This window comes from Delphinapterus leucas, chromosome 3 (genome assembly GCF_059928025.1).
Source record: "Delphinapterus leucas isolate spDelLeu-1000000601 "Yukka" chromosome 3, BTC_Dleu_Yukka2, whole genome shotgun sequence".
Taxonomy (NCBI): domain Eukaryota; kingdom Metazoa; phylum Chordata; class Mammalia; order Artiodactyla; family Monodontidae; genus Delphinapterus; species Delphinapterus leucas.
The window spans coordinates 112156446-112171431 of record NC_143131.1 but is presented as its reverse complement, the minus strand read 5'-3'; the positions used below and the strand labels follow the sequence as shown (position 1 = coordinate 112171431).

Below are 14986 nucleotides of genomic sequence, written 5' to 3'. Positions count from 1 at the left end.
TGAGGTTTTGTCCGAGAACTCAGGTGCAGGTGGAGGTGTTTACTTCCACCCAGCGTCTGAACAGCCTTGATCGGCTCTGGTGCAGCAGCTGGGGAAGAAGGTGCATGGTCTGCGTGGCATGTGTGTTGGGCCAAGCAGGGCAGGAGGCCACGTGGAGCCTTAGATGTGCAGATCCTGTTGTGGGCCCAAAGTGGGTCCTGTACCTTCAACCCAGAACATTCCAAAGAAGCTGGGATGACAAATAGCACAGGCCAGGGAAAAGAGCAGAGGACCCTGAGCAAGGACAGTTGGCCAGCCTGACGCTAGGCCCTCTTTGGGGTCTGGGCCGATGAGGGGCTGCTAATGAATGAGTGGTGGGCCTGCCATTGGTTCTGGGGTTGAGACTAGTGCGTGAGGAGGGGAGCCAGCTGGAGCCCAGAGTGATGGTATGATGGGAGGCTGGCCGAGCACGCCGAACCAAGGGCAGGCAGCAACTCGCCGGCGCCCTCATGGCCCATGACAGCGTCCACTGCAGTCCGCACGGCCAGTTCTCTAAGAGACTGAAGACACTCACGCAGGAGATGCAAAGGTGTTGGAGCACAGTCTCAGAGGAGACGGGCAGAGACGAAGACAGGATGAGAGTGTGTGGCTTGGAGCAGACAGAGCACCTCCTTAGAGCCGGGCCTTGGGAGAAAAGTCAGATCTGAAGAGAAGGCCTTCCAGGAAGGGGCACCTGGAAGCAGATCTGCAGGCCGCTTTCTGGCAGGTAGTGGGAGCAGCCAGGAATCGTACGCAGCTCAGGCCACGGCGCAAACACCTCCCCAGGGGGCCTGAGTGTGGCAGTAGTGACCCATCTGCTCAGCAGTTACGGGCCCCAGGGGACAGCCAGCAAGGAGTCACCAGGTGGAGTGACTTTGAGTACAACTGTTTGTGTCTGTTTGGGGATTGTGAGGAGGCCGTATCGTGTGTGCTTAACAAGCGCCAGGGATTTTCAGAATTTTGTGGCTTGGTCAACACCATCAGTAAAAGTACCTCGTGTTAGTGAAAACATATCCTGAAGATAAACCCATTGGTTTTGGCATTTATTGTTAATTGAATGGTCCCAGATATGGCAGCAGGAAGATTGTTAACGTTCATGCATTTACATCAAGTTAAACATCTGTTCCTCTTAAACTAAACTCCAGTAACGTTATGGCGGCTCATAAATTAGACCAGGAAGTAAAATGCTTGCTCTTTGCACAGCTTAGCGGTTTCAAAATAGACTTCCGAATGACACATTGCAGTGGAGGCCCATGTAACACAACCGTGTTCAGCTGTGATGTTGGTGCCAGACGATTAAGCTGAGTGTTTGCTTTGGTGGTGAAGATCCCAGCTTTGCCTGCAGCAGTGACATTACTTATCAGGCCATCTGGGGACAATGTGAGAACCTGCTGGTGTTTGGGTGGGGCTCGGGGCAGAGCCTACCCATGAGCGGACCCAACAGCCGCCAAGAGGTTGTGGCCACATCCAGTCTCTCCCCTGGACCCTTCTGGGGGTTCTCCCAGGTGAGGGTCTCTGGATCTGAGCCTGGGGGCTGGGCCACCCTGCCAGGTCGAGGAGGACTGGAGTTCAGAGGGTGTGGCTCGAGGGCATGGCTGGCTGCTGTGCGGCTCGGGAAGGGAGCTGCCCTCCCCCAACAAGTGGGCATCTCAGAGCATGACCCACCGGCCGCCACCCAGCACTTCCTTCCTTCCCATCCTCCGGCTCCTTAGCTCACACTCAAATGGGATGGCTTCTGCTAATGGCAGAGGAGTTCTTTATGATATCAAGTAACCTCTGTCCTGCAGTCCCCTCTCTCATAAATTTGGGGTTTGCAGGGGACTTCTGAAGTGCAGGGCTGCTCTGGTGAGAGAAGAGCCAGCACCCTGGAGGCCGCTGGGGGATGGGGTCTTCACAGGGGCCTCAGGATCCCCCTCACCCCGACCCCCCCCCCAATTCTGCCTGTGTATAAAGCTCTCCCTGGGAGCTCAGAGGGTCCCCAGGGTCAGCTTTGTGCTCAGTTACTGATTAGAGCCCTGGCATGGGACCAGGCCTTTGCCGAAGTTGTGCAGTGGCCAAATTCCCCCTCAGGCCTCCCCACCTGGGCTGCTCGAAGCCTAGCCCCCCTATCCCCCGCCTGGCCTTTTCACAGGGCTGTCCAGGGTGTCCTGACCAGCGGTGGCAGAACCAGAGGACAGACCCTCTCATCCTCCTCCTCTCCAGAGGCAGGTCCCAGAGAGCCGTGTGTGTCCCCACAGGGGCTCAGAGGAGACATCTTCCACGTGACCCAGTGCCCAGCAGGGCAGCATCCCCTCTGTGGCTCACCACCACCACTCCCCGCCCGGCCATGCGCAACTCTGTGGGGCCCTGTCGCACGTTTTGGGGTGCCCGACTAGCGAGGTAGGGCCCATGCCCCCGGCAGTGAGCAGAGCTACACGCACACACACTCACTGCAGCTGCCCCCCTACACGTGCATCTCACACCCCCTCCGACCAGGAACTGATATGACGGGTGATGACACGGCCCCCAGCCCTCTCCGGAGTTCCAGACCTCAGTCACTGTGGCTCGGAGTGGCCGGGATTGTCCCCTCCTCAGGGCAGGGCTGTAGCGGCTCTCCACCAAGATTCCACCTTCATCCAGTCAGCAGGCATTTAATGAGCACCTTCTGCAGGCAGGCGCGCGGGCCAGGTGCTGGCGTCACACCTGCAACAAGGCAGGGCCCTGGCCTCCAGGGGCCCCCATCTGATGGGGCAGCCTGACACCAACAGTGCATGAATAACAGAGAGTGAAGCCTAGGGAAAGGGCAACGACAGAGAAGATGGAGGGCGGGGGGATGTCGGAGAGGGTGGCAGGCAGAGACGGCCCCTCCGCAGTCTCCCGCACCACCTCCCTTCCTGGTGCCACGGGTCTCCAGGCCCCCCCGGAATCTGGGACCTGGGCCTGTCCGGGGCCTCGACCATATGGCCTGTCTCCCTCTCGGTTAGAATCTGAGCATCCTGCTTCCTGGCTGTTGCCTCCCACCTTGCCCACCCTGTGCAACCCCCCTTTCCTCAACTCTGGAGCCACCAGCCCCTCCCACACCGGGGACCGGAAGCTTTGCCTGCCACAGAGTGAAGACCGCCCCTTTGAGGCCCAGGCTGGCAGGGGCGCATGTGGCTGATAGAATATTCTCAGTGTCTCTCTTACTTCCCTTTGTTTTGCAATAGAAAGCGTGCCTTTGATAGACGTTTAATTCCAGAAGCTGCTACCTGCTTCCTATCTCTCTTTGCTCAAAAAATTAAATGCGGATGTGCCTGTGCTCCTGCTATAATAATCTCCCTCGGAGTGGAAGGACTGTGGCTGGAATGGGAGAACATTAGAATCTTCAAAGAGGGACAATTATTGAGGGAACTAGATTAATGAGGTGTCATAACAACTTAGCCAGATCTGCGGCTGACCTTTCTCGTGGAGAACGGGCTTGATAAATGTAGTTCATTACCAAGTTCTGACATGAAAATAGGATCACACTCTGGGCTCCTCAGCAGGCTGATCAATATTTTATCTGCCAAAACAGGCCCGGTCTGTGAGCAGGAGGGGCCCCGCGCACACACATGCTGGCAGGAAGCCCGAGGCCAGTGCTGGGGGCTGGCCAACAGGGGCCAACGCTGTGGCACAGGGGGCACCCCAGCCAGTGGAGGATGGCTGGACCCTTCCAAGGGCCTGTTGGGGATTCTCATCACTGCCAGGCAGGCCGGGACACAAGCCTCCCTCCCTGAAAGGCCCTAGAGCAGAAATGTTCGTGGGGGGGGGAAGGGAGTGAAGAAGTCTTCACTGATTTTGTGGCCACCTGTGCCAGGCACTGGGCATCAGTGAAGGGGACAAAGACAGATGCACCAGGCCCCGGCTCACACAGGGCCTTGAGCCCATTTCGTGCAGAGAAGCCCTCGGGGCTGGCTGACCACTCAGACATGGCAAAGTCTGTTTATATTTAGTTTTACGTAAAAGGACCCTGTAAGGTGGTCAAGGGCTGTTATTGCCCCCATTCCAAGGTAGGAAGTGGATGCAAGAAGGGCAGGGGTGGATGCCTTTCCAAGGGTCCCACAGCTGCTCAAAAACAGAACCAGATGTTCTCCTGCCTCCCCGTCTAGTGCTCCTTCCAGCCTTGCGACGACTGTCGTTAGTGGAGTTGGTGTCAGGTGTGACAGCCTGCGATGAAGCCTGTCTCTACCTGAGGACCCCAGCTAAGGTTGTTACACGGTGGTCCTGTCACCCTAGCTTCTTGAGGAGAGAGTCTGCCTAGAGCCGCAGGACTCAACCACATTCACAAGCATTTAACACTGTCACACCGTGTGTGTGTGACCATCCAGGCCAGTCCCACCAGCTTGGAACTTGCAGTGCCACAGAGGGATGTAGCCGACGCTGATAATACCCCATCCAGATTCCCGCGGTCAACCCAGAGGTTCCGTGCAGCTTCGGGTGATCAGTCCCCGTGACACTTGTAAATAGCTTCCAACCTCATCTTCAGCCTGAGGGCACTTTCTGGCCTCAAGCATGAGCTGAGTCCACATTTGGGGAGTCCAGAAGTGCTGGATTGGGGTGGGGGTCATGCCCCCAGGAGCAGCCCTCAGCCCAGGAGGGCCAGAAGTTGGTAGAAGAGCACCCTGCCCCCGGCACCTCGGTGGAGCAGCTCCGAGGTGTACTCAGCGCCGTCTCTGCAAGGTCCTGTGGACTGAGCCCCAGTTGCCACTGTCTTTCCCTGTCCCCAGTCTCACTTCCTCCTTGCTCCCTGCACTTCTTGGGATCATCTCCAAATATACTGCTCACCCTCTATCCTCGTCGCAGGGGCTGCTAAGCAGGAGGCCAAACTAAGACAGAGGACAAGCCTCACACACACACACACACAAAAACGGACCATATGTACGGGGCAGAGAGTAAGAAGATGGATGGACGACAGTGGTTCTGTATGTGCGCAGGAGGGGGCTGAGCCGGGCCCCAGAGAAAGGGGAAAGAAGAGGAGAGGAGAAAGCACGTAAGAAGGTACCCAGCAGGCCAGCATCGGCTGCAATCAGGCACAGTGAGTTTATGGGTCTGGAGGGGTCTTCCCTGGGACTCTCCAGGCCTCACTAAAAGGCTTTGACCTAGGCTAAGTCACAAAGAGACCCCAAAATCCCCATATTATGGTGACACAAATTTTTCTTTTCCTTGAAAACACCAAGACACAGAGGAAACACTTAAACGACTTTCCAAGCATGTACAAATTATGTTAGTCTGCCTACTCATGAAGCAGGTCCCCTAAGGTCCCAGCTGGGCAGCTCCAGGTGAGCTCATTCAAGTCACAGACCTCAATATCATATACAAACGTCCTCCTCTCCAGAGTCCTCTCTGGAAGTCCCTCCCACCCACCCTGGATCAATAGTGAGGAAGCTGACCGTACCGCAGGCTAGGCCACGGAGGCCCAGGCTCAGGGCTCCCAGGACAGGCTGGGCATGGCCATTCTCACCATCATCACGGTCAGCCCCCACGGGGGCACCAGGGAGGGGTGTTGTGGTCCCCAAGCCTCTGCTGTATCCCCTCCAGAGACCTGCCCTCCAAAGGGGCAGGGTCCGTCCCCGGGACCCAGGCCCACCCCAGACATGTGGGGCACAGAGAATTATGAAGCTGGGGGTGCTAGTTTAGATTGGGTGATGTTTCTGCAGTGGCCAATATACGGTGAGGAGTAAGCCGGGCAGAGGTTTGGGTAAAGAACATTGGAGGAATATCCCATTGTATATATGTACCACATCTTCTTTATCCATTCGTCTGTCGATGGGCGTTTAGGTTGCTTCCATGACCTGGCCATTGTGAATAGTGCTGCAGTGAACATTGGGGTACATGACTCTTTTTGAATTATGATTTTCTCTGGGTATATGCCCAGTAATGGGATTGCTGGGTCATATGGTAATTCTATATTTCATTTTTTAAGGAACCTCCATACTGTTCCGCGTAGTGGCTGTACCAATTTACATTCCCACCAACAGTGCAAGAGGGTTCCCTTTTCTCCACACCCTCTCCAGCATTTATTGTTTGTAGATTTTCTGAGACATGGATGGATCTAGAGACAGTCATACAGAGTGAAGTAATTCAGAAAGAGAAAACAAATATCGTATATTAACACATATATGGGGAACCTAGAAAAATGGGGTTTTTTTGGTGAACTGGTTTGCAAGGCAGAAATAGAGACACAGATATAGAGAACAAACTTATGGACACCAAGGGGGGAAAGCGGTGTGGGGGTGGTGGTGGGATGAATCGAGAGATGGGGATTGACATGTATACACTGATGTGCATAAAATAGATAACTAACAAAAACCTGCTATATAAAGAAAAATAAAAGAACATTGGAGGGAGCAGTAAACACCAACCCCAAACAGCACATTCGTGTGGCAGGTGCTATTAAGATTGTTTCTCCCTCCACACCCCTACCTCCTCAAGTCCCCGGTGGACTTGCTGGGTGGGCGGGCAGCGATGACCCGCATGATACTGAGAAAGACCCAACCCTTGGGTATTGAAGCTCTTGCCCAAATTGAGTAAGGGAAGAGGAAGATCTGAAAACAGGGGCTCTGTGGGCCGGGCCTCGGGCCCCGTGCAACACACAAGGCCAGCCAGGGCTCCACTAGTTTAAACGGCTCACAGTCAGGGTCACCTGTGCAGAGGGCCTGGCTTCACCTCTGGCCAGCCTCTGGGAAGGGGATTATGGGTAACTTATTTTCTTTCTTTATACTTATCTGCACTTTCCAAGTGTTTTGTTGTTGTTGTCGTTTTGATGGACGTGTGTTTCTTTTACAATAAGACAAAGGTTTAAAACTGGCAGCAGGGTGGGAACCTTTACAGACACCCACGCTCCACTTTGGTGAGCTGTTCCATCTGACCCCACAGTGTGACCAGGGGGGTTGTGAATGAAAAAACTAAACCTGGGATTTGGTAAACTCATCCTGGAAACCAAAAGGGAAGGCTTTTGAGAGGGCAGTCCTTGCTGGAGATGAAGCATCAGAAGTCTTGAAAGAGGTTGAATTTTGGAATCTAAAGTGACACCATTAGGGTGTCTTTCCTCTGGTGCTCGTGGTCGCCCAGAGCTATAGGGATATTAGAGGAGCTCAGGAACATTGGGCCAATGATTTAATTATTCCAGGTTGAAACTCATGTAAAGTGCAAGTGCTCCTGGGATAAAGAAGGATTTCAAATCGTCTTCCAGGAGCAGCTCAGTTTATCTCAGGACCCCCATGCCCAGCAGCATCCAGGCACAGTGAGGCCCTCAGTAAAGGAAAGAAGGCCACGGGAAGTTTGGCAAAGTGTGATCTGCTGGTCTTGGCATCTGACGCCAGCTCCACACTTCCCTCCAGCCTTGTCTGTGCCCCCATCCCCGCATCACTCCGGCTCAGCCACACCAGCTTCCTCTGTGCCGCCAGCTCCTGCACCTGCAGTCCCTGTGACCTGGCATTCCCTTCCCTCTGCCTCCTTTGCCCACAGATCCCTCATCCTGCAGGTCCCGTCCTTAGGGAGACTTCCTTCACCCCGGCCTCATTAGCTCTCCCTCCACGGGCACCCTTGATGCCCAGGATGGGAAGCTCCATCATATCCTCAAAGTGCTGCCCAGCATCGGGCACAGAGTTTATGAGTAAATGCTGGTAAAAGGATGGGAGGGCATGGCTGGCATGAGCCCTAGCAGGAGGCCAGACCAGGGGCTCAGAGAGCTGGCCCTGGAGACTGGGCGCAACCACCTCTTTCCCCCAAGTTGATTTCTAGACATGTACATACCTTCCTGACCAGGAGTCATGTGCTGGGCAGCTGCCAGGGTGGAGAAGCCACTGTGAACTGACAGTGAACTGTAGGGATGTGATAAGAGGGGAAGAGCCTGGGGAGGTTGCTGCAGCCCACCTGACAGAACCCACCTTGAAGGTTTCCCTGGCCTGCCAGAGTGGGAGGTGCTGTCTAGATTCGGACCCCTGGCCTAGGGCAGCAGGCAGCTCAGAGGAGATCTGTGCCCCACCAGGGTCTATGAAGAAGATTGGAGGGTTGGGAGGACCTGCAAGGATGAGACATCTCTCCCCATCTGACCTGGCCTGGCCCATCCTTCAGGTGGCCCTGCTGTAGTGTGTTTTTTTAGGAGGCTAGCTGTACGCTAGCATTTCTGAGTCAAGCCTCCTATCAACCCCATAGCCATCCGCTGTGTGCGCTAGCTTCCCAGCATCTGGGCATGAATGCCTGTCCCCAGGAAAGCCTTCCAGGCCCTCCAGTGCAGGTCCCTGCAGATCCCCCCACAGAGACTTCCACTGCCGTCTCCACCAAAGCTTCTCTCTCCACTCAGATACCACATCCAGCTTCTATCCATTTGCCAGGACTAGTTTCACCCTCTTGGAGGCTGGAGGCCAGGATTTGAGCAAAGCTCTTCCTCTACTTTCCCCAGACTGACCTTTGTCCAGGCTCAGGAAGAAGAGCCCAGCAGGCTGCCACGTCTTCCCCTGGGCGTGAGTGTGTGGTCGTGGGACACGGCCACAATTCTCAACGCCGTACAGGCTTGAGAATCGGGTTTGCCAACCGGGGGCCCTACGAGCTCCCAGGAATGGATACCCTACAAGGCCAAAGAGGGGTGGGTGAGTTGTTCTTGTCAGAGCATAGAAACTCCCAGAGAGCAAATAGATTTGATTGTATTGAACACAGCAATTGATTTCTTTCTAAATAAACATGCAGGAGGAGATGGCAACAGGCATCTGTTTCTGACAGGAATCAATTGACCCAAATTGGAATAAAATCTAGAAACACAAACAAGCACAAGAAAGTGATTGGACCATCCAGGCTTTTCTAGGGAGGCAGGGAGAGAAACAGACAGACTTCCCCACCAGCACTCTCCCCACCAGGCAGCTCCCCTGTTTGTTACTCTTCGGCAAATGTGGTTCCAATAATGACAAGGGGGAGAGTAGCTATCATTTTATGAGCCCTTACTTGGTGCCAAACCACTGCTGTGCCTTTTATGTGCGTATCTTATTTAACCCTCCTAACAGCCCTATGTGGGAGGCACTGCGCTCCCCACTTCACAGATGAAATCACTGAGGCACCTTGTGCAAGGTACACACTCAGGCAGCCACAGAGCTGGGACTCAAACCCGGTGGACTCCAGATCCAGTGCGCTCCGGCACCCCTGAGCTATGACCTGGTGCCCTAAACTGGCCTTGGAATTAAGGGGACGAGCCCCAGGCCCCAGACACTCCCTTCCCAGCAGGGCACTGGCTTCACCCTGGACTGGATGAGGAGGAGTGCACACCCATGCTCCAGGGCTCAGCAAAGCCAGGTGCTGGAGTACATATTCCATCCCGGGAGGTGGGGAAGTGGGGCCAGAGAGGCTCTCCCGCTCGCTAACAACCGGCAGCCTCCACTCACGGTGCAGCCCTGTGCGGGGAGCATCCTCATGGCCTGTTGCCAGCGAGATAAACTATGTCATGTCACAGTGCGTCACAGGCCTCATTTGCCAAAACACTGTGTGGTTCGGATGCTGTGGACCAAGCATGGCCATGATAAAAGGCCTAAGAGCAACGGGCTGTGCGCTTTGGTTTTAATTTTGTAAAAGCTGCCTTTTGTGTCTTGGTCGCAGGCTTATGTACTCATGTTCGTTTTGAAGTAATCCAGCCCTGGGAGTGTACCTAATTAACTTAAGCAGGGCTTATTAGTCCCCTTAACTGGAACTCGCTAATCTATGAGACCAAGGATTCCAAAGCAGCCTTTAAGGTAGGATTAAGGCAAAGATGAGCTATTACAAAATGGAATCGGGGCGGCTTTCCTAAAGCCGCTGTGGGGCTGTGCTGGGACTTCCCCTGGACGAATCTCCCCATTCCATCTGGCAAACACTCTGTGTCTGGCTGTAGTAGGTGCTCAATAAACATTTGCGAGATGAACAAACAGGCTCCTTCCAGCATTTGCATCATGTGTAGCATGTATCCACCGCTCCATAAATATTTATGGGATGGACTGGTGGACAGACGGACGAATAGGTCTCATGCACTCCGGTAACACCCTGCACTGCACATAGTGAATGCCCAGTAACTGCCGATGGGTGGGGTGGATGGGGGTCTTCTCGAGACCAGGGGAGGAGTCTGGCAGCAATAACCCCATCTTCTCTTCCAGGTAACCCATGCACCATGGCCAACTACGCCCGCCTGAAGAAGGCCCTCCTGGCGCTGCAGACCTGCCTGCAGCCACTCCATGAAGGGGACAGCAGACAAGACCCTGCTTCCCAGAAGCGGCTCCTGGTGGAATCTCTGTTTAAGGACGTGGATGTAGACGGGGACGGCCACCTCAGCCGCTCTGAACTGGCCCAGGTGGGTACGGCATTCGGTGAAATTGCATCACGGAGGAATCCAGTTTTCCATTCCGCGTGTGAAGGAAGAGAACTGGGAGATCCACATGGGGAGAGTCATTTGTAACCGTCTCTGTAATGTGATGCCAAGGAGGCCTTGCTCCTGCAAGAGAAAGCCACCTCCCGGGAGTCGGAGAGCTTGTGTTTAACACCTCTTGAGAATATCTGACAAACAGAACGATGTCAGTGTCTCCTTCCCACCAGCCACCTTCAGCCAATATTTACAAACAAGCTCTGAGGCACTCTCAGCTAGCTGGTGAAACATACACTGCACGCCGGCTGGGCTCTGAGGTTTTCATTAGGAAATAAGTCTTTTCTTCCTGAGTCCTTTGCTTTCCTCAGCAGAGAGGTTCAAAGGAAGCAGGTTTGGTTCCCACCAAACACTTCTGGAGCTGTGACCTGGGTGTCCCCACGTCCTCTCCGCTAGGACCTCGCCCTTTGCGGTATCCGGAATCAGTAGCCCGCACCCCAGCCTGCTGGCTTGCGGGAAGCCCTGTGGCCACCCCCAAACACTGCTCTTCCCTTTGAGAAAACACTTGGATGGGGCCTCCCTCCCAGACACAGCACACGTGTCCCTCTGTCCAGCTACAAGGTGGTACAAGGGCCTGGAGCATCTGCAGCAAAAAGAAGCGAGGAAGGAGCAACCTAGGGCACCAGGCAGGCCAGCTGCAGGGTGGGCCTGTTGGGTGCTGGTGGCAGAAGGGCACGCTGGGTGGCCCCGAGGGCCTGAGTTCCTGCTCCTACTCTGCTTGTTTGTCTCTGAGGGCCTGGGGCCCTGGAGCCACACCAGGGGCAAAGATATGGAGGGAGGATGAGGTCAGCCTCCCCAGGAAGGGTGGGAGGGCCTAGCAGCTCTGCCCCAGAGACCACAGAGTGCCCCCCACCAGAGGACAGGTAATAGGATGAGTCCCCACCTTTGATGCTACTTTAAAGAAATCCTTCACAAGGCACAGCAATGACTTCATCAAAGCTGTGACCAGGTCACCAGGAAGGACCAGGCTAGGGAGCGTCCTGACATTTACCGAGCACCCACTGTGGGCTCGGCACTAAGCAAGGCCCTTTACTTGTGATGTGCCCAACACAGATGTGTTCCTCACTCGGAGGTAGAATAGCTACGAACGCAGACTTCACGGTCAGACTGCCTGAGTTCAGGTCCAGCTCCAGCATTTACAGGGACCTAGTGGGTCTAGGCAGACAGCTTCGCCTCTCTGTGCCTCGTTTCTTGTCTGTGACTGTCGCAGGGTCATCAGGAGGGTTAGATGAGCTAAGACGTGAAGTTCTCAGCCTAATGCCCAGCACGCGGCACATTCTCAGTAAGTGACAGCCGTCAGCATCACTTCGTCATCATCACCTTTATTGTTGTTACTATTTCCTCCTTAAACCTTTCAGCCACCCTTTGCTGTGTGGTAGGTGCTAGTGTTATCCTCCCTTCCCGAGTATTTTTAGATGAGGAAGCAGCTCCAAGAAATCAAGAAACTTGCATGCAGTGTGTACTACCTAGAACATGGTGAACTAAGACAAAACCCGGGGGCCGGGGGGGTGGGGGGGCAGTGAGTGGACCTGCTCTCCTCATGGTACAGGGGGCTCCCTGTAGGGAGGGCTCCCACCACAGGCTCCACCTGATCCTCTCCAAGTCTGTGGGGATGACAGGTGCCCATAAAATCTGAGTACAGAGCAATTATCCAGACGCTTCCCCACGCAGGGTCCCCTTCTCAAGTCCAGCCAGTCCAGAGCCTGCTTCCAGGGAGTGTGTTGGGAAACACAGATCCTAAGGCGTTTGCAGACCCGCCCCTGCTCACCCACACCTGGCAGCATGTGCAAGTCCATCCACGGCCCGCACCCCGGGAGGCCTCCCAGGCACATGCCAGCCTGCATGTCGCCACTTCCAGCAACACTCAGCCCCCAGCTATGGCTAAGAGCCCAAGGGGCGGGGCCAGGGACCCACAGGTGACCCACGCCGCTCTGGGGAGAGCCCAGGTCCTGTTAGTTACGGTTACCTGGGAGAAGAGCCATCTGGCGATTCGATTCCCCGCAATACAGGCTGTGCGGGGAGCCCGGAGGGCAGGCGTTTTCTCCTTATTTAACAGAGGCAGCTGTGGGCTCTTGGTGCCCCAGGCCCACGTGGCTCCCGGTAGCTGCCAGGTAAACAGAACCTTCCTGGGCGCATTGCTCTAACCCGGCGGAGACATGCCCCGAGGCACCTGAAGCCATTAACAAGCATGGTAATTGGACTATGATTTCTTCTTTAAAATTTAATGTGTTTAAAGTACATTTCATAAATCTGCCGAGCAGGGGCCAGCTAAAATGGGCCTTTCCTTGACACTGAATCAGCGGCGTCAGGGAAAAACTTGTCAGTCCTATGAAAAGTTAATCAACTTCCAATACAGAAGTAGACAAAGGGAAATTTCCATCTTTGGAAGATTGATTTCGGGCGTTACGGTTGATCGCCCTTTTATCGAACACTCTTACTTGCTGGGTGAAGGGTCATTTTTTTAACATTATCACATTAAATTGCATTTAACTTAGCAGGCCCAGCTGAGACTGTTAAATAAAGAGGAAATGCCTCTGTTCCCCTCTCCCCACAAAAATAAAATCATTTTCTTTCTTCTGAGATTTCCTTCTGAGCATTTTCCTTGCAAGGCTCTAGTTCCAGACACACATGCCAAAAGGTGACTGGTCATGCTGGGGAGACCTCTGCCCTGTGGCCCAGGCCACATCCAGAGAGGAGTTCACAGGGGCTCCCCCGTGGTCCCCGCGACAGAATCCTAAGGGTAGTGGTTTGTGTTCCTGGCAAGACAGGGCAGGCAGAGACGGGGGCCCAAGCCTAGGTCAGTAGAATGGCAGTTTTCCCTTCCTGGGGCGAGTGCTGTGGCTAGGATGTGCTGCCCTGAGATTGGAATGGGCTGGTGGAGGCGGGGAGGGGAACATTGATGGAGCAGTGACCTTCCAGCTCTACATAGCTGGGAGCCACTGAGTTCGGCCACTGTTTGCTGGGCTTATTTGATCAGGCCCCTTCTCTTCCCTGTTTCCCCATCTACAATGTGAAGGGGTAGATCAGGTGACCACAGGATCCTTCCCACCTCAGACTGTCTGGGGTCTGTTTGCCCAGGCAGGGAGAAGACAGACCTGAATGCTAATCCCGAGTCGGCCCCAATCACTGGGTGACCTTGGGAAAGTCCCTTCCCTCTCTGAGCCTCAGTTGTCTCATCTATAAAATGAGAGAATCAAACAAGACAATACCAAAGAGATTTCGATGCTCCTCATGGCCCACCGAGCTGTTGCTGGAGCCCCCACACGAACACACACACGCACACGCACACGCTGGTGAGCACAGCCCCACCCACTTGGCCTGAGCCATTTTCCAGCAGTGCCCACAGCTCTGAGCTCACTCCCGGTTCTAGCCTTGCTCCCTTTCTCACCCGCAGCACATGCTGAAGGAGCAGGGCCTGGAAGAGGACTTCCTGGGGTGCTCACCAGGCGACCTCCTCCGATTTGATGACGACAACAAAGACGGCCTCCTGACCCTCCATGAGTTCTACACAGCCTTCCGTAAGTCAGGCCCCAGTCGGGGCTCGCAGTGGGCAAACAGACATTCCTGCACCAAAATGGTGTCAGGGGCCTGGAGTCTGTCCTTGGTTGTTTCCAAGATTGGCTTCTTCTATAGGTGAAAGCAGTTGAATTTGTTTTGCAACAAGCCTGAGCTTTAAGGGAAGAGTAAGGACGGTAGGGGTTGTGGGGGGCGGGGGGACTCGCTCTGCCCCTTTTGGATAAAGTTGCTTCGCGCTGTTGCTATCGTTTGAGGGACCCGGGACTGCGATGTGAGCACAGTTAGGAGGGCACTGCCTCACATCGCTAGGGGATTCTATGACTGCACATGGGGGGAGCAGATGTTAGGGTTCTCCCCAGGCAGTGGCCTGGCCCCATCAGGGAACCCTACCTGGGGGTAAACCCTGAAGGAGGGTGCTGGAGGCTTGGCCAGGCAGGAGAGGGAACAGTCACTGTGGAGGATGATGAAGAGAAAGGGTCCTGGTTAATGAGAGGCAGGGGAATCCCCGGAGAAGAAGAGACAGGGGGTGCACTACCTAAAAACGGAGGAGGTGCCCAGAGTGGACCCTCTGTGGGGTCGCTAGTACATATGGCAAGTGGGTAGGGCAGCTGAAGGACACAGGTCTTCTCCCTGAGGTGCTGCCCCAAGACATGACCTCACGCCAGCCGTAGCTGGGGCTGGAACAGGGCTTCCAAGAGATGCGAGATGCAGGAAGGAGCCCCAGGTAACTGCAGACAAGCTCACTAGGAGAGGAGAGGGAAGGGTGATGCGGGGGCCCTAACCCGAGACAAGAGGGGACATTCTTGGCCCCAAAGAGTTGAAGTCCCTTTACGACAGACAGCATTCAGGCCCTGCTTAAAGCAGGTAATGTGTGTGCCCTGTGTGAGGCGCCCCTGGACATGACCTGCAAGCTCGCGGCTCCTAACTGCAGGCCCTGGAACTGGGGGAGCAGGGATGAGATCCCCAGGGTGCCCTGAGTACCCTGAGCCACAGGTCCTGGCATCCTTGGCCCCGGCCCCAGCCTGTACCTGGAGTTCCATTTTCCAGGAAGGTATTCCTGCTTCGTGGACATCTCTG

General features: G+C 54.9%; 1 protein-coding gene across 5 annotated transcripts in view; it reads left to right on the top strand.

Annotated features, from left to right (window-relative positions):
* FSTL4 (follistatin like 4) overlaps window positions 1–14986 on the top strand; it is a 446761-nt gene that overhangs the window by 282336 nt on the left and 149439 nt on the right. For all 5 annotated transcript variants that reach the window (XM_089909321.1, XM_089909323.1, XM_089909322.1 and 2 more), the window contains exons 5-6: window positions 10131–10324; window positions 13788–13911. In XM_089909321.1, coding sequence (XP_089765447.1) covers window positions 10131–10324; window positions 13788–13911 — 318 coding nt within the window. The remainder of the gene's footprint in view (window positions 1–10130; window positions 10325–13787; window positions 13912–14986) is intronic.